The 20,355-nt window shown below is 37.8% G+C and overlaps 1 protein-coding gene across 2 annotated transcripts in view; it reads right to left on the minus strand.

The window, feature by feature from the left end:
* The window catches only part of PGAP1 (post-GPI attachment to proteins inositol deacylase 1), a 73,986-nt gene extending 62,152 nt beyond the window's left edge, over positions 1-11,834 (minus strand). Inside the window, exons 1-3 of one of the 2 annotated variants that reach the window (XM_036858786.1) lie at positions 11,568-11,834; positions 6,021-6,174; positions 3,346-3,521 (exon numbers count right to left, since the gene is read on the minus strand). In XM_036858786.1, the coding sequence (XP_036714681.1) occupies positions 3,346-3,521; positions 6,021-6,174; positions 11,568-11,714 (477 nt within the window). In that variant the 5' untranslated portion in view covers positions 11,715-11,834. The remainder of the gene's footprint in view (positions 1-3,345; positions 3,522-6,020; positions 6,175-11,567) is intronic. The other variant, XM_036858787.1, reaches the window with a different exon arrangement.
* Positions 11,835-20,355: the final 8,521 nt, after the last annotated feature.

Here is a 20,355-nt window from a genome sequence, read left to right on the forward strand (position 1 = left end):
GTTGTGTTTTTGTCTTGTTTATGGTTTCCTTTGCTGCGCAAAAGCTTTTAAGTTTCATTAAGTCCCATTTGTTTATTTTTTTTATTTCCATTTCTCTAGAAGGTGGGTCAAAAAGTATCTTGCTGTGATTTATGTCAGAGAGTGTTCTTCCTATGTTTTCCTCTAAGAGTTTTATAGTGTCTGGCCTTATATTTAGGTCTTATCTGCTTTATTGCAGCAGTCTGGAACCGAACCCACAATATCTCTGAGGTATACCTGTATTTCTCCTCCATTTGCTCTTTAGCTACATCTGCTTTTTTGTTGTTGTTACTCTAGAAATTACAATATACAGCCTTAACTTATCTACCATGAATTAATATTATACTTCTTACTGCAGTGGAATAATTCTATTTACTCCTCTTCCCATTCTCTTCACCATTAGTATATATTTTCCTTCTAAATAAATTATAAACCTCATAAGGAATTCATTACTGAAAATAAACTTTTTAACCTTTTAATTTTGAACCAATTAGAGAGAAGTTGGAAAAATAGCACAGAGAGTTCCCATATACCTCTCACCCAGTTTCCCCCAATGTTAACATTTAATATAACCATACAATTATCAAAATCAAGAAATTAACATTGGTGCAGCAACAGAATTGACTGCAGACCTAACCTAAGTTTCACCAGTTTTCCCACTAATGTACTTTTTCTATTTCAGGGTTCCATCCAGCATCCCACCTTGCATTTATTGTTATTTCTCCTTAGTATCCTCTAATCTGTGACAGTTCTTCAGTCTTTCCTCATTTTTCATGACCTTGATGCTTTTGAAGAGTACTGGTTAGTTATTTTATAGCATGTCTCTCGATTTCAGTTTGTTTGAAGTTTTCCCATGATTAGAATGAGGTTATGCATTTTTGACAATAATGCCACAGAAACTATGGTGTCAGGAGATTCATGATATCAATATGTCTTATTACTGGTAATGTTAATCTTGGTTAAGATGATGTCTACCAGGTTTCTTATTGTGAAGTTCTTTCCCTTTGTAGTTAATAAATATTTTAGAAAAGATACTGTGAAACCATGTGAATATCCTTTTCCTCCTCAAACTTTCACCTACTGATTTTAGTACCCATGATGAATCTTGTCTGTAGCAATTATTACTGTGCCATTCACCTAACGGGAATTTTTTATTTCCCTCTTTCCTTCTACTAATCACAAAACTGCCAGTTTTTGTTACTCTGATAATGTCTCTATTTTGCCCTCATTTTTGCTAGATATGCAATTTTAAGCTGAGAGTCCCCTCCCACCCCATCATCCTCCAAAAACCTTTAAGATGCTGTCCTATTGTTTTGGGCTTTCATTATTTCTGATGGAGACCAGCAATAATTTTTATTGTTTTACCTGTAGGTAAAGAGTCTTTTTTTCTCTGGCTGCTTTTAAGATTTTTCTCTTTACTTTGGTTTTGAACAATTTGACTAGGATAAACTTGGGTGTGATTCTGTGTTTATCCTGCTTGACATTCATTGACCTTTTTGATCTGTCAGTTGAAAATTTTAATCAGAATTGTAAATTTGGGGCCTTTAGTTCCTTGAATATTTTTTCCTCTTATATTTCTCTCTCTTCTTCTTCTGGGGTTCCAGTTATGTATGTGTTAGCCTACTTAGTATTGTCCCACAGGTTCCTGAGGCTTTGTCCTTTCCATCCTTTTATCCTCCGTGCTTCATATTTTGGATAGTTTTTAACTGTCCTGTCTTCAAATTCAATGATCTCTTGTTCTGCAGTGTTCAACCTGCTTAAAGCCTATGTACTGAATTTTTCATTTCTGTTTTATTGTTTCAGTTCTCAATTTTTCCTTTTTGTTCATCATTTATTTATTTATTTATGGCCACGTTGGGTCTTCGTTGCTGCACGCAGGCTTTTTCTAGTTGTGGCAAGCGGGGCTACTCTTCGTTGTGGTGCATGGGCTTCTCATTGCGGAGCATGGGCTCTAGGGGCGCGGGCTTCAGTAGTAGTGGCACACGGGTTTAGTTGCTCCATGGCATGTGGGATCTTCCCTGACCAGGGCTTGAACCCGTGTCCCCTGCACTGGCAGGCAGACTCCGAACCACTGCGCCACCAGGGAAGTCCCTGTCCTTTTTTTTTTTTAATAGTTTCCATGTCTCTACTGCGCTCCCTCATCTGTTCCCTTGTTGTTTGCATCTTTTATTCTAAATCCTTAACTTTGATGTTTTTGAGGCTTACATGGAAGCATTGTTAAGGTGGATCCTAGAGTAGCTCTTACTTTAGGGCTAGAGTAGCTCTATTCCTAAATCGTGTCCTTTCTTGGGTCTCAAATGAATGCCCAATGTTCAGATAAGTCTTTCTAACTAGCTGGTCAGAACTCCTGTGCACCATGTGGCCTCTCAAATCTCAATTCAACGCACCATTCCGCATGAGCTGTTTTTGCCAGGACTTGCACAGTGGTATACCAAGGGAGGAAATGACTTATCCTAGTAGGTAGTAGAATTATCCCTGACGCTGTTTAGAATTGCTTGCACAGATGAATTTGAGTCTGTTGTACTGCTCTTTTAAATTTCTCTAGGGACACATATTCCCCCTTATTCCTTGCACCTGAAGTAGACACACCCCACCACTTCCTCCTTGGTATGCTATTGCCTTGTAGCCTCTTGCCTTGCACATATGTAGCATAGCACTCAAAGACTGAAAGATTCAAATTTCTAGAGCTCCCGTCTCTGCCTAGTTCTCTTCTTTCTCCTACCTGACCACAGATCTAGCCATTTCAGTAGTCCCAAATTCCAATCTCTGCCTTCTTCAGCTTAGTGATATCAATTTCCTGTGCTTGACCTCTAAAAATTTACCCCATGGTCTGGAAAATGCTTCCAGGCAGAAAGCCGGGCACTCACAGAGCTCACCTCACCTGTTTCCCCTCTTTCAGTGATCACGTCCTTTACCACTTGGTTGTCCAACACCTGAAAACATGTGCTTCAGATACCTTGGCTAGTTTTATAGTTGTTTACATATGGAAGTAGTCTACTCTAGTAGCAGTTATTTAGCCAAAACTAGAAGCAGAAATCCGTACTAATGGCTTTAGGAAACGCACTGCACTCCTAATTTATACATAAAGTAAAAAAAATTTTTTTCCAAAATTCACAAGAAAGATTTCTTGTAAATTGAATTGGAACTTCAAAACCCACCACTGAGTTCAAAACGACAGAGTCCCACACAAAAAAACCTTTGTGCCACCTTTGCTTCGACTTCCATACAAACAAATAAATAATTTAAAATATGCTGAGTCCCTTTAACCAAAAAAAAAAAAAAAAACCAATAGGTTGATCACTATTGATTTGTATGATTATCTCGTACCTTATAGAGCTTGAGAATTGTTTTAATGCATTCATGCACAAACTTGGTCTGCTTCTGAAGACTTCCACCATATAGCGCCACCAGTTCTTCATTGAAATTCACACTAAAGAAATCAAAGTGGTACTTGAAGTCAATGTCTTCAGCTTTTCTAAGTGCAATAGAGCCAATAGAACGAACTGCAGAGGAAAAAGGTGAAGTGCACATTAAACAAAAATTTTTAAAGTTTCATCTATTCTTACTTCAAAGTCTCTTAACAAATAACTTTATCCCACATTCTGAATACAACCTATTTCAGGGTGACATCCTTAACAACAGCAATTTAGAAAAACAAATCAACTTAGCAATTGTGTGTCTTATCCTGTAACTTTTTTTAAGTTAAGTATAACGTGAATGGTTCATTCATTCTCTACCTGCTTCCCCTGCAGTAGGGGCAACAATAGCTAAAAGGGAAGGAAGGATTCCTTGAAGAATAAGAAATAGGAATTTTGTCACACTCCAGGATTTTAAGAATGAGAAAATTCCTACAAGAAACGTCTGCTCATTACACCTCATCACAGTGGTGTAAATACTCATGCATAATTTGTCTCTTTTTCTTACACATGACATCCAATCATTAGTAAATCTTGTCATGCTCTGCCTTCTAAATATATCCCCAATCAAGGCTTCTCACCATTTCCACCACCACCTTCCTAATCCAAGCACCATCATCTCTTGCCTGAACTACTCTAACAGTTTCCTAAATGGTCTCTCTGCTTCCACTGTTTTAGGTTTTGATAAAGTAGTCTACATATATATACAACTTTTTTTTTCAGTTGCTGGTCTCTTAATTTCAAATGCAATTCCCATTTCCTGCATTTGTATTCTCTAGGTTTTGGGTTTAGCAAACAAAATAGCTGTTTGCCACTCCTTTTTTTTTTAACATATATAACTCACATACTATACAACTCATTGTGTAAAGTGTACAATTCAATGATATTTTGTATAGTCAATCATTTCTGCAATCTAACTTTAGACATTTTTTAATCACCCCAGAAAGAAAACCCTGTACTCATGAGCAGTTACTCCTCATTCCTCTTCTCCTCCTAATTCCTAGAAAGCACTAATATACATGTGCGTGCATATACATATATATGTGTGTATATATATAGAACTGAATCACTTTGCTGTACAACTGAAACTAACACAACATTGTAAATCAACTATACTTCAATTTAAAAAAAAATCTAAGATGATAAAAAAACAGTAAAAGTTATTTTTACTAGATAAAAAAACAAAAACCCGATGTTAAGTGGAAGAAGCCAGACACAGAACAATGCGTACTGAGTGATTATATTTATAGTGCGACGTTTAAAAATAGCCCCAAACAAGTAGACTGTATTAGAGATGCATACTCAGATGCTAAAACTATAAAGAAAGTCAAGAAAATGACTACCTTAAAGTTAGGAAGGGAGGGAGTTTTAATCAGGAAGGGGCACACAGGAGGCTTCCAGGGTGCTGGCAACCTTCTACTTCTTGACTTGGGTTTTGGTTCCATGGGTACTCACTTTATAATCATTTTAACCTAATAGCCATATTCTATGCATTTCTCTGTATATGTGTTATATTTCAAACACAATGATTAAATTAAAAAATCAGAGTATATCATTTCCTACCCAAACCCTCCAATAGTTTCCCATCACACTTAGATCAAAATTCTAAGTCTCTTCCACACCTTTTATGACATAGCCTGTGGCTACTTTTCCATCCTCATCTCTTTTCACTTTCTCTAGTCTCAGTGGTCTTGAACGCACCAAGCACTTTCCTGCCTCCGGGTCTTCCCCAAATAGTCACATACCTCAGTCCCTTGCTACATTCAAGCCTCTGCTCAAAATGTCATCTCCTCATACTGGCCTTCCCTGGCCACTTCATCTAAACTAGCCACCTCCTGACCCTGTTTATCCTTTATCCCTTACTCTGGTTTATTTTTCTTTCTAACTTTTAATATTACTGGCGTACTGATATCTAGAATATCTAGAATACTGCCTGGCTCATGGTAGGTACCCCGTAAATATTTGCTAGCTAAATAGATAAACATGTAAGTAATTATACTAAATGTTGAAATAATTCTATTCTCATTATACAAAAGAATACACCATTTAATAACAACAAAAAAAGAGCAGGTTTTAGCTGAAATTACTTCTAGATTGCCTGACTGTTAGGCCAAAAATAACTGCTATATTTCAATTTGGAATCTGTACACATAACTTCCCTACCCCCACCTTTCTGTGTTTCCCTCAGTATTTCTAGATCTAATTTAAATAGCTCCAACACAAAGAAACCAGTCTCCTCTCTTGTTCAGCAATAATATAAACCACTGATTTACTTCTCTAATCAATGCTTTAGGTTCTGTTTTCTGTACCCTCCACTTCTAACATAAACCTCTTTCTTCTGCTGATTCCTGAATTCCTATATCATCTATTTATCATTCCACTCCATCTTATCTTCTCCTACTTACTCTTTGCAAAGTGGCTTGCAGCTATTCTTTTTTGTGTACTTCTCACATGTACTTCTCTCAGACAAAATGTCATATATTTGTGTCTCCCAGTATGCCTAGCGTAATACCTAACACAGAGTACATGTCTAATAAATTCTTCAATTGAATTTCACAGCTTTCAAAATTTACTTTTGAGACTTACCTTGCTTATAACTTCCAGCATTACCGGGAAGAAAGAGAACAGGAATACCCGTTAAAGGGAGAGCTTTGTGTTCTTCAGCATAGGATCCTTCTCCATAAAGATATAATTCATATGCAGGATAGCGTTTTGCCAGTTTCTTTGGAAGTTCTATTTTCTATAGGAAAAAAAAAGCAACTTCACTTTAATCAGTTTTACTAATACAATTCAGTCTCACCGTACCCAATTCTGAATTTGAAATAGTACAATATAAAAATATTACTGATGATAAAACTACACTTAATGCACAAGTTCTACTTTTAGTTTACACATATGAAGACTCAGTCTTGAATTATGTGAGCTTTAAACCATGTAGTCTTCAAGAAAGCATAAAATGGGACTACTTGAAATTCTAATAAATACAAATTACTCAGAATAGCTACTGGCAAGAGAAAAACACTGGTTTATGTCAGCAAGTTCCATGTTAACATAATTGAAAATGCATTTAATTTAGTATCAGTTATCAATTATACTTAGAAATGATAAAAACGTTCCATTATCAAATGAATTCTTTTTTGCTATTTTAAACTGCTTTGTAATGTCTCTCTCCTTTCACTCAGGCCTAACTATATACTCCAAGCTGTTACATCATTCAAAGGAAAGTAAGTTTGTTTTATAATGCAGCTTTCTGACCTCTCAACTTAATATGCTTGACCTACAATGTGCTTAACAAATTAATCTGAACCTTACAGCCATGTCTTGGTTGAGACATGTACACTCTTCTCACCATGAACATTCCAGTGAATTAGCAACTGTTTCAGTTTTCATGGACTTGGTGCATGGTTTATCAGCAAGACTAAAACTACTCTGCAATTCATATTACTGTATACCAAATGAGCCAGTAATTCACATAACATTTCTTTCAGCAAAATACAAATGAAGTCTTAATGTCATCCCCAAAAGGTAGGCATCTATAAAAGTGGGAGTAAAGTATAAGCTCTTCTTCTGCTCCTTTCTTCCCCCTAAGGGATGGAGACCGTTAAAAATGAAACCAGTTACATTGAACAGTAGATTTTATTTAAGTAGACGTGAATAGATTTAATGATCTAGCAGTAATGTACATGTGCTTGGTAAAAATTTTAACTACTGAATGAATTTTGAAAATTGTAAATGGATAATGACTACTGAAAAAAATCCCTGTTCTAGAAAGCATAATTCTGATCATTCGTGCAAATTCCTGAATATTCCTTTGAGGATAGTACCATAAACAATCTGTGCCAATAACACCATGAAAACATCTTTAGAGACTATGACCTTATTGTTTAAGATACTAGCAACTTTATCTCCTCAAATATTCAAAATACCAACCCCACTATTTGCTTTATATGTGTACATGTACTTCAACTCAAATTAGTCCCAATATTAATTATGCATAGTAAATAATCAAAAATAAAAATGATGTAATATTTTGTTTCTTTAGGTACAAATTAAGCAAAAAGAAAATATGAGAGAAAAAGGGAACAGTTATCTTAACTCCTCTCAATTTAGTACACCATTTGATACAGCAGTACATGCGTATTAGATCACTATTCTTTAGGATAGTAACTAAAAAAGTTTTGAACTACTTGAAAATTAACTCAGAAGAACAGGAACTATCAAATATATAGAAAAAGAAATATTTAATTCTCTGGAGACAGAAAAACAAGTGAAAGAATATTACTTGATATATTTCATAATCTACTATTATAAAGGCAATTTTATAGTGAGACAATGTACACTTAAAAATATGAAGGCATATAATGTGGAGTAGAAAAAAGTATAAAGGTGGAAAAAAGAGGTAGAACAAAAATAAAAAGTGGGAGTTGTAGGCAATGGCAAAGCTGCATTTCCAACAGAATTCAAGTTGGGAGTGAGTGGCAGGAAAAGACAGGAAGGGTACTGACTAGATTGAGGAAAGAAAAGATGTAGGCATACAAAAAGGATAAAGATGAAAAATACAGAAGAGGGTCACGGGGTTTTAAAAAAACACATTTATAGTAACAGGACTCCAATATATTTTAAATTATTTTATATTGATTATTTTAAATGAGAACCCTCCCCCCCCCAAAATTAAACAATCCATAGTCCATACTGCTGTCAAGAAATAATCTTTTAAGACATACACCTTATGTGTTTCCTCACTGCATACACAAATGATAAACACTTAAGAGAGAGGTCCTTTAAAACCTGGCTCTAATTATTCTTACCTACTTCCTTATAATTTACCCATGCCACATTTTAAATTTTTTAATATGTTCCAAAATTCAAGATTCAACAGGGTATATACTGAAAAGGCTCTCCTACCCTGGTTCATTAGCCATCCAGTTCCTTACCCAGAAGGTAACCAATGTTAGCAGTTTGTGCTTCCAGAAATACCAATATTTTACATATATACAAATACAGGCAAATTTGTTTTAGGTTATTTCTCCTTTTTACATAAATGATAACATACTATAAATACTACTTATGGCATGTATCCTGGTGCCTTCCCACCTTCACAAATGCTGTTCTTTATTCCTGCAGTTTTCTTGTTTCTGCACCTTGTGAACTGTATACATATCCTCCACTGCCCAGTGCACAACCTCTTCTCGATAGCCTTTGACTACCCAACACGAACACGGCTGCTCTCTTCTGTGAAGAGCCTCGTACACACTCTCTTACAGTGAAATTATAACATTTAACACATTATATTTTACTTATCCATTTCACTCCTGTCTCCCCCATTATATTTTAAAGACATAAATTTAAAGGCACAAGGTCTGATTCATCTCTAATTCCCTCTCACCCATACCCAGGATCTAGAATATATCTACACAGAGAAGTCATTAAATAAATTATATGCTAAATAAACATCACACTTAATAACAAAATATATGAGTCATATTTCCCAATATCAACATTTCCTTTCAGAGAGCAATTGTCAGGTCACATATCTAAAGAGAGCCAAACTGTTGCATGAAAAAACACAACACAGATGTTTTCTTATTGAATTCTACAATTTGCCTAGAACTGTTTGCTACCAAATACAAGCTCTGCCTTGCTGTCATAATAAGGCAAGAAGCTTTAAAGGATAGTGTGTATTTTGCCTGGTAGGTGTGTGAGATGTTCAATTAACTCTGAATAAGTGAATCTAGGAAAACTAAAGGTAGAGGATTAATAAAGATACTCGAACAATTTAAAATTCAAAACAATTTTTTCAGAGTTTCAAATTCCTGTCCCACATTTTATTTTTAAAATGGAGAATAAAATTGAGCATGTTTCAACTAACCTTTCAAGTGCCTCTAAAATTCCACTAAAGAATATGCAAACGAGCAGTAAAAAAGAAGAAAAGCATCAAGAAAGAGAAGAAAACCCAACAACCAGGACATCCCATATGCTGAATATCAACCTGTGAACAATTAGACCTTACTATAAAATATAATTTAAAGCAACATAAAAAATATGTTTAGAACACTTTTAACAAACCATTGGTTCTTAATAGGCTGACCCCAATTATCCAGAAATCTCACATTATATTCAAAATGAATCATTTCTGTAGGCAGCTTTTAACTGTATTTGTAAAATAATGCAACCTAGCGTGCACAATAAAAGGACTAAGGGTCAAAGACAAATACTGTAGTGAATAAATACTTTTCACATCATAAAAATAAAAATTTACTGAAAATGTGTATCAAAAACTCCTCCCACTGTAATATTACTGTGCTAACATATTATTAACAGAAGTGTAAAACCTCAAAACAGCAAAAATAACTAAATAAGACTACCTAACAACACCAAAAAACCCAAATAGCTCTTTTGCATTAGCTACACTAATTTTCTGTGTCTTTCCAGTCAATTTTATGAGGCACGAAATACATCTGTGAGGTCCATATGCTTTGTTCCCAACATTAAGTGATTTCTACTACTGCAAATATTAAAATAGTTTCAATAATTGTGGGTAATCTAAAAATAAATGGGAATTAGTACTGTACTGTTCCAAAATGATTTTATTTTAACCAAACTCTTCAATGCAGTACAAAACTAAAATGACCTACTTCAATCTATTGGGAGTTTCCTAATTATTAAACCATAGAAAAATGAAAGGAGATTTTAAGGGCTCTATTCTCAGTTTTTTAAGAAATCTAAACTAAAAGCCCATATATTTAACTCTATGTGGCCTCTGATAAACATAAACCAGCATATTCATTTAGAAATTAAGAGACAACAGTAACATGTTAAAATCTGCTCCTTCAGTAGCATCTGATATCAAATGCTTCCACTTCCTAAGCACTGATGCAAAACCAAGGTAAAGATCTCAAAACAAATGAAATCTAAATTCGAATTTTGCCCATGGGAAAGGATGCTGTTCAGCAATTTAAACCTTAAGTAGTTTTAAGATCTAAATAATAGCAGGATAATCAAATAATATGCTCCTCCATAATGACCTGTACACGGAAACAATCAGGATCTGCATCCTTCACCTCAAAGAATAAATCTGCTACGGCTTTAAATGCATTTTATCAATATGTATTATAGTACATATACTTCTAAGGTAGGGAGTTATCATTACGATACATATTCCGTAATTAGGAGATGCAGTTATAAAGAAAAGAATCATTCGGAAGAAATTTCTCTGGACGGTTGTGCCATCTGTCACCATCTCTTTTTACAGCTGGTCATGAATGAAATTCTAGCGTCTACTATGCTGAACTGATAAAGCAACTGTGACTGAAAATATCCAAAATGGAACGAAAGAGGTGGGGGCGGAGAGAGGAAGAGAAAGAAGGGCCGGGTCTCTCTTCAATTGCAAACACAGTGAGGAAACAAAAATAACACCATGAAATAGATGTTGTATGCAACTGGTAAGGGGCGACACGCATCAACACAGGACGCATGCACACGCACCGACCCACGACCTACAAAACAAGAGGGCTCCGCAAAACCTTCACAGGAGAGAACTGCGCTAGTTCCCCATTTATTTACTCATCAGGTTAGCCTTTCAGACGTAAACCCCTTAAGTCTCTAAGGCAACCCTGGGAACTGTGTAGCCAGTACACGCTCTGCAGAAGCTCGGTTCCTTTCCAGAAAAGCGAGAGGTGACGCGCAAACCCCAGGGCGGGAGGGGAAGAATTTCGGCGCGTGGGAAGCAAAGGAGTGCCCGGGGCACCTGTTAAGGCAGGGAGGCGGGGAGGATGGGGTCTGGGTTTGGGGAGAGGGACTGGAGCTGCGTCTCTGGGAATGAGGGGCGTTGGGCCCGGCCCTTCTGATGAGCCTGTGCTTGGGATTTGGGACCGCGAAGGGACCGGGGAGCAACCTGGAGGGGGGCGGGGAGCATGCTCGGGGAACCATCTATCAAACACCCCACCGTGAAGAGAGGACACAAAGGGCAGGAGCAAGGGGTCGCGGGGGGCTGCGGAGTCTTCCGGGGCGAAGCAAGCTGGGACAAGGCTGGGCTAAGGGGGCGGGAGAGGCGCGGGGAGCCGACGCAGGGGAAACACACACTGGAGGGGCCCGAGCCTCCGAGCGCCCAGCGAAGGGAGGGCGGAACCTCACCTGATACTCCGGATACTCAAACATGTAGCTCATACTGCACTTGTTTTCCTCAAAGCCGAAGAAGACGTCCCACAGCCCCAGGGTCGCCATGAAGACCATGAGGGCATAAAACGCCAGGTTCCAGAGATTGACGGAGTGGAGGAACATGGTGCCGCCGCCGCCGCACCCGCGGGACTCCCAACCCTGACTCAGGGAGCCGAAGAACGCCCTGCTGCCCGCCGGGGAGCTAAGCCCAAACACCGCGCGCCTGCGTGGATGCCCGGCCAGCCCGCGGGCCCGCCGCGCAGTGCGCCTGCGCGAAGCCTGTCGGCGCGCCTCCAGCCAGGCGTCTAGCCTGCAGAGGGGGAGGTGGCGTTTGCTGCGGGAGCGCGAATGAGAGGGCCGAGAAGGGAGAAACTGAAGTGGGCTGGGTTGGAGGGTGAGGGGAGAGAGGGAAGGGCGCGAGGAGAAAGAGGAAAGGGGAGGGAAGGGCAATGAGAGGCTGGCTGGAGGGAAAGAAGAAGAAGTGGGGGGCGGGGGTGTACTAGCGAGGGATGGGCGGAGCGCGGGAGTCCTGCAAGCGAGGAGAGGGAAGGGCTGGGGGTGGGCGTCGGAGGCGCTAACCTGGAGACGAGGAGGCCATTAATGATGGTGAGCCAACCGGGAGGGGGGACATCAGAGCCCGGAGACCATCAGCTGTCACGTTGCGAACACCTCTCCTGCGCAGCTTAAAAACCCTAACCGTTTAATTTTGAAACGCCTCAGGCCTCCGCAATTTCGGTTCTCCCAGCAGTGGTGGAGCACATTCACAGCTCTCCGGACCAGTTAGCTTAAACAGGGAACAAATGGCTTTTTCTCCCCCTCTTTGACCGCCGATGTCGGCCCAGTAGGTAACAGCGCTTAAAAGCACGGACTCTTAAAAAACCACCAGCAGGTCGACAAGATTCTGGTCTTGGTATAAGTTGAAAGCCTGAATCACAAAAAGCATCGTTAGTCTTTAACGTTACCAGATTTTTCCATTAACACTGATGCTCCCGATAGGTATCTGCGTGATCAGTTTATCGCTGACTTGCCTTACTCCTCAGAATCTCCTCCACCGCTTTGGAAATTGGTTCCACATTAACATGTGGAGGCAAATTCGCTGAAGCTTCCATTCAGACTCCCTCAAGTGACTTAATTCATTTAGATGAATTTCGGTTTGGTTTTGCACAAAAAGGGGGTAAAAAGCAGCTCAAAAACCATTCACAACCACGTATAGCAGCTTCAAAACAGTGTCTGTTAGGAGTTAGAAAGACACGGTAGCACCCTCTAAAGCTGACCCAACAGCAGATGGGGTGTGTACGTGTGTGTAGCTAACTGCCGAATTCTTCTGAGGATTATTTTTGGCACTCACTGAATTTCATTTCGCTTGGGCTGATTTTCTGGTATTTTTTCTGTGCACAGGAAGTTTGGCTATGATACATAAAATCAAATAATTTTAAAACTAAAAGGAAGCTTATAGTTTATCTCATAGGATACTGTGATGTTCAGATATGAGAGCACCTGGGGTCCGGGGTGGAATTAGGAAGGAGTTTGTGCAGGGCATAAGGAGTCATTTGAGAAAGGATTTAAAGTATACATTAAAAAGGGAATACTCAGTAGTCTGGGATCTCAAGGACATCACAGGCAGGATGTTTGCGCCTTGTTTCCCCTAGCGTATCACGCTCAGCACAGATAAACCAAAGGTGAAGCTACACTCTCATCTGTTCATCCCAGTGTTTCTTAAACTTAATGTACATGAGTCACTTGGAGATTCTGTTTGAAAAAGCAGATTCTGATTCAGTTTTGGAGTGGAACCCAAGGTTCTGCATTTCTGACAATCTCCTGAGTGATGTTAGTGATGCTGGTCAGTCAAGTACACTTTGAGTAGCAAGGATTTTATCCTTCCCGAGGACTCTCCTCCATGGAGAAACCCCTGAACCTGAAGATGACAGAGCTTACTGTTCTGGTGGCTTTCATGAGTTGTGGCAACCTGCTGCCTTGATGGTCCACTCAGAAAGGAGTGAGAGAGAGACTCAATGGATTCTATGTTTGTAATTGTTCTATCACTACCTTTTTACTTTCTTTTTTCCTATTATTATCCCCCTCCTGGCTTCACTTCATTTCATGTCTAACCTAACCCAGAGCATCACTTAACCACCCTCTGCCAGTGCTGTCAACTTCCTGAACTCTTGTCTTTCAATCCTACTCTGCTTATAAACGTCCAGCCCTGGGGTCAATGTAGTCTGGCTCTGAGCTCTGACACCAGTGTATCTGAGCACTGCTGGAGAAAATGGCACAATCACTTGAATTACCGTTCAGAAATACTTTTATATGTTTCTGGTCAACTCCCTCTCCTAGTCCTCAAACCACCTCTTCTTAGGCTGCCTACACCATCTTTTCTTTCTCTTTTAGCAGATTACCAGTACATAATTTTATCTTCATATTCATATTCACAGTGATAATTTTGATTTTCAGGTGCACATTCTTTCATCTCTTCATTTCCAAGTTCATTATCTCCATCCAGTCCTAATTCAGTTAATACATCTGAAGTGCTTGGAACAATGCCTGGCACACAGTAAGCATTAATATTATTACGATGTCGTTAGAGGACATCAAAAGCAAATCCCTCTAGTTGTGTTTTAGTTCCCATTCCTTCCTTTCTCTTCAGGAAATTAGTTCTATCAAGTTAAAGTCTCTGTCAATCTCTCCGATTCTTTTCTCTCTCCCCTGAAGCATATAAGTATGCTTAGATCTTATTAATTTTATTTTTTCTTCCAGTTTTATTGAGATATAATTGACACAGCAATTTTAAGGTGTACCCTATAATTACATACATCATGAAATGATTTCCACAATAAGTTTAGTGAGCATCCATCATCTCATATAGATACAACATTAAATAGAAAAAAGTTTTTTTCCTTGTGATGAGAACTTTTAGGATTTACTCTCTTAACAACTTTCATAGGTAACATACAGCAGTGTCCATTATATTTATCATGTTGTATGTTATATCCCTAGTACTTATTTATAACTGGAAGTTTATACCTTTTGACTACTTTTGTCCAATTCCCCCTTCCTGTACCCCAGCCTCTGGTAACCACAAATCTGGTCTCTTCTTCTGTGTGTTTATTTGTTTTTGAAGTATAATTGATCTACAACACTATGTTAGTTCCTGATGTACAGCATAGTGATTTGATATTTCTATACATTTCAAAATGATCACCACGATAAGTCTAGTTATCATGTCTCACCATACAAAGACATTATGTTATTATTGACTATATTCCCTACACTGTACATTTCATACCTGTGGCTCATTTATTTTGTAACTGGAAGTTAGTACCTTTTAATCTCCCTCACCTATTTCTCTCATTCTTGCACCCCACCTCCCCTCTGGCAACCACTTGTTTGTTCTCTGTATTTGTGATTCTGTGTTTTGTTACGTTTGTTCATTTGTTTTGTTTTTTTAGATTCCATATAAATGAAATCATACAGTATTTGTCTTTTTCTGTCTGACTTATTTCACTTAGCATAATACCCTCTGGGTCCATCCATGTTGTTGCAAATGGCAAGATTTCATTCTTTTTTATGGTTGAGTAATATTCCATCACATATATATACATATATATATATATACACACATACATACACACACATGTGTGTGTGTGTGTGTGTGTGTGTGTGTGTGTGTGTGTGTGTATCACAACTTCTTTATCCATTCATCTATTGATGGGAACTTGGGTTGCTTCCATGTCTTGGCTATTGTAAATAATGGTGCGATGATCATAGGGGTACATATAAATTTTTGAATTCGTGTTTTTGTTTTCTTTGGATAAATACCCAGGAGTGGAATTGCCAGATCATAGGATGGTTCTATTCTTATTTTTTGAGGAACCTCTATACTGTTTTCCATAGTGGTTGCACCAATTTACATTCCTACCAACAGTACCACAACCTCACCAATACTTGTTGTTTGTTGTCTTTTTGATAATAACCATTCTGACAGATGTGATATCTCATTGTGGTTTTGATTTGCATTAGCTCTTATTAAAATAAAAAGAAAAATCCTCCCTGCAACTATTGCCTGTAACTCTTGCCTTCTCATCTCAGTCAGGGTTTTTAAAGGTATGGCTTTTTAAACTTAAATTAATGCAACTTTCATAAAGGAAATGACCATATTATAATTATTTGACAATCACCCGTCGACTGAAATATTTAATAAATTCATGAATATATCAGTTTTTTAGGAAACCTTTTAGATTTGCTTAAGCTCCCCTTAGCTTTTGTCTGTTTTATTTACAGGAGGCAAAAACTGTCCTCTCAACACATGGTAACCACCCCCGTATTATCTAGTTTTGAATACAGGAAGAAAGAATCATGCTGTTTGGTGTGGGAATCTATTTTCTTTCTAAAATTAATTTCAATAAATTATACTGATCTCAATGTACTATATTCACACTATAGGTTTTTAAATAAGCTTTATTTCCTCTTTTTCTTAAAAAATATGTATATAATAGATTGGCTCTTAGAAACTAAGATTTATTCCCCTCAATTGGTTTAAAACTTTTTCTCAAACTTGTTAGTTTTTACCTCCTAGTACCTTATATGTAATAGGCATTCAATAATATTTGTTTTTAATTTACTTGAAAATAACTCAGATTCTATGAATTACAGTCATAAAACCTCACCTTCTTCTTTGATGCTTCAAAGCTTAAAAAGAAAACATAATGCCAGCAACTCTGTGGCTGCCAGATCTGTTTCCAAGGAAACAGAGAATAGATCATCAAAAACAAAGTAAGGATTTTCAACCTGATTACCCTTTTTTCACCAGTTCAGTCTCCATTGCTGCAAAATGAAAGGCAACATAAACTCAGCCTTGCAATTCAGATTCTTGATTCTGCTTGTGCTGTCTCTTGCTATTAAAAGCAGGCAAAAAATTTAATCTCTTGAGTTACATGTTGGTTTTCTCCTAGAGAGTTAAACTCGTTCACAAGGATGAAGAATACCTTTTGAATATAAAGTACTATGTACATTTGCTAAATAACTTAACATGTTTTTGCATCAAAACTGTCAAATGTTTAAATTATTGATCTCAGATTTAACATTTCTTGGGAATAATATAAGTAAGTAATGAGAATTTCTAAGAAAAGGATAAAGACTTCTAGGATGAAATGTTTTATTTAAAGAAATAGGAAAGAGAGAGAGGACAGGATGAAAAAAATGATAGGAGTCAAGGGGAAAATAATTGGATTTCCATTCAACAGAGCAAAATACCATTATAACATTGTTCTTTGTTCTACATATTTCTATCTACTGTGGATAAAAATCATGATCTGGAACAATATAGATAGCTATAGATAACAAAATTTTGACTTAGCATTGTCATATTACCTAGTGGTGCTATGTGTTTTATAAAAGCGGTATTCCTCTCGAATCAACACATTTTGCATCTTAAATTTACACAACGTTATGTGTTAATTATATCTCAATAAAGCTGGGGGAATAAAAAGCAGTATTCCTCTATTTAAAAATGTAGTTAAAGCCAGAGGATTCTCTTTGGGGTGAAGTGCACAATAGAAATTTGCTTTAATGGAAGTACAGTTTAGGAGGCTTTAGATGGCATATTAATATTTTCAGACAATGAATACTGAAATTCAGATAATAGCTCTAATGGTAATGAATGATTCATATCATTGTTTGGGGGCTTCCTTACATCAGTTTTCTACTTATATGTCTATTTCCCCCAAAGGATTCCAGCTTTTCAAAGGCATGGCCTATACAAGGGTCTTGATCATTTTTAATACCTACGCTCAGTACAGGGCCTAGTAATTGGAGGTATTCTTCCATAAGTGGTTTTTTTTTTTTTTTAACGGGAACGCTATTTATTTATTTATTTATTTTGGCTGTGTTGGGTCTTTGTTTCTGTGTGAGGGCTTTCTCTAGTTGCGGCGAGCGGGGGCCCCTCTTCATCGCGGTGCGTGGGCCTCTCACTATCGCGGCCTCTCTTGCTGCAGAGCACAAGCTCCAGACGCGCAGGCTCAGTAGTTGTGGCTCACGGGCCCAGTTGCTCCGCGGCATGTGGGATCTTCCCAGGCCAGGGCTCGAACCCGTGTCCCCTGCATTGGCAGGCATATTCTCAACCACTGCGCCACCAGGGAAGCCCCCATAAGTGTTTTTGAATAAATATTTTTTATTTATTTACTAATACCCTATATTTTAAATAAAGGTTTTAGCCACATTTGGGTCTTTTACTATGAAATGCAGAATTTGTGGTATTCAAACACATTTTTAATTGTAAACGCTAATAGCCAAAGTAGACTACTGTTTGTAAAACAACTCTTAATATTTGAAAAAGTTTTTGAAAAAGACTTAGAGAATAAAATATTAATCCAGAAATTTACCTTAGCTAACATAAAAGTCTTTATATTGAAAGAGAATACAGTACCAACATGTGAAACAAACATGTACTTATCTGGAGAACAATAAGGCACATAGGAAAAGATGGTGAGTTTTGGCTAAAGGACATGTTCATATATTTAAGCAAAGTATGGAACTTGATAAGACCTATAGAAATATTAGCAAAGGATCTGGAAATGTGTCCTCATCTGTATATTGAGGAGGACGGACTAAATCAGGAGTCAGCAAACTTTCTGTAAAAGGCCAGATAATATTTTCAGCCTTGTGGGCCGTAAAGTCTCTGTCACAACTACTCAACTCTTCTGTTGTAACATGAATGGGCCTATAGACAATAGGTAAATGAATAAGTGTGGCTGTGTTCTAATAAAACTTTATTTATAAACACAGGCAGTGGGCCACATTTGGCCTCTTGGCCATAGTTTGCTGATCCCTGGGCTAAAAGATTCTAATTCAATATTCCAGATTCAATATTCTATACCTGTGAATATTAACATTGGCCAGTGCAGATTTTCTGATTTTCCAAACTCATTAGACATTGGTCAAGAAATGTGATTAATGGTGAGATAGCAGACAAACTTAGGTGTTAAGTGTTATTCTAACTTTAGCTAAATGTGTGTCAATTTAACCAGAGTTATCTCTATTCAATATCACCATGCATATATATATATGAAATATTGTGACACTGCTTGATATAGTATTATGACTAATCTTATTAATCCATTTTAAATAACTACCTAATATATTTTATGAAGTGTATCCAAACATATATGGATATAAGAAATCTCTCTAAGGAACTTTAAGGCAAAATAAATACCGTTTGTTTTTATGACTCTTAAGTTTCCTCTTAGAGGGATAGGGACCAAAGTAATAGCCACTCATATGCTAGGTCATGTATAGAGCAGTATCAGAAGCCTAAGCCTGCACAAAGTTCTACTGTTGCCTTTCTTACCATGAGTGTCTCATCTACAAAATTCTTAATGCATACCCCTTCTGGTCCTGGTGATAGACTACCGAGATAAAAAATCACGTTTAAATATTTTTTATGCTAAAAACAGGGTGAGCAGAGGGTTTCTATTGAACTTGAGGGACAAACTCCTGTTTAAGATAATCTCAGTAAATGGGAGATGATGCTGGAAGCAAACTGACATTTCTAGGAAGAATTGTTAGGGGTATCTTGTTTTCCTTGATTAGTTAGCTTTTTAATGCTAAATTACTTATGACCTGATAAGAAGCAGAGGGAGTTTCTAAGGAGTCCAAACTTCAAAATGAACTTTTCTCAACTAATAGCTTAATGTAAGGAGGCCTGTTTCCATTTTTATCTCTGACTCACAATTTTTATGACTTGGGAAATTAAGTTTTTTGAGCCTCAGTTTCCTCATCTGAAAAATAGGAAGAATAATTCTACTCTGGGGATTGCTGGGAAGATTACAAGTATCTGTGTAAAGTGCCTGATATGTAATAGGCACTCAAAAAAATAAAATGTAACTAGTATTACTATGAGCTTCATAACACTTGGCTATTTAGAAAAACTAGTACTAGCCCCAGTAAAGTCAAAGAGACTTTCCTGGCACCAAAAGGAAATATAAAAAAGAAAGACTAATGGTACACAACTAACAGAACATAAGGACCACCATCTTTCTATCTGTCAAAGAGGCTAACATGATGACATTCAGAAATAGAAACTTAATAAAAGAAGGTGGGAAGTCCTTAAAAGGAGAAATGAGTACACTTTACTTACAGGCAGCAGAAAGATGCACTATCTTTTAGTATTTTTAGGAGGTAGGGAGTCTCCCCAAGGGAAGCACATTTCCCCAAGTGAAAGCACAGAGTTTCTGTGGACAGTTGATTTTGGACCCCTATCACACCTATGGTCCAGGGCAGCTGTCCAGCATGTGTCTGTTTTTCTGTTTAGTGGCTCTTCCTAAAGCTGTGTTGACACTTTTTCCCTCTGCTACTGCAAGGTTTACTGCAAACCTACAGCTGCTGTTATGCTTCTTAAGCCCTCTCTGCCGGGCAGTTGCCAGCTGCTAAAGCCCTGCTTCAAAGACCCCAAGAAATGAAACACATGGGAAGATTCCAGGCTCACTTGCTGGATGTCAAAAGAGGCCAGTGCCAAGATAGGTACACAGAAAGGGTCCCTGGCTCTGCTGTTCTTAAAACCCTCAATTCAATGAGTCACATTATAAAGGCTCTAGGAACTCTCCTCTGAGAGGTTCTGCATGACTAACACCCATTTAGTTCTTTGAACAGAGACAGAGCCAGCAGACTGTCTGGGAGGGCTTAGCCTGATTTTCAATCTTTCTTTTCCTGTGTCTTGTGGGTGGGTCACATGCCATGAGCTTTAGGCAGACAGGTATGTACTGGTACCTGC

The sequence above is a fragment of the Balaenoptera musculus genome, chromosome 7 (genome assembly GCF_009873245.2).
Source record: "Balaenoptera musculus isolate JJ_BM4_2016_0621 chromosome 7, mBalMus1.pri.v3, whole genome shotgun sequence".
Classification (NCBI taxonomy): Eukaryota; Metazoa; Chordata; class Mammalia; order Artiodactyla; family Balaenopteridae; genus Balaenoptera; species Balaenoptera musculus.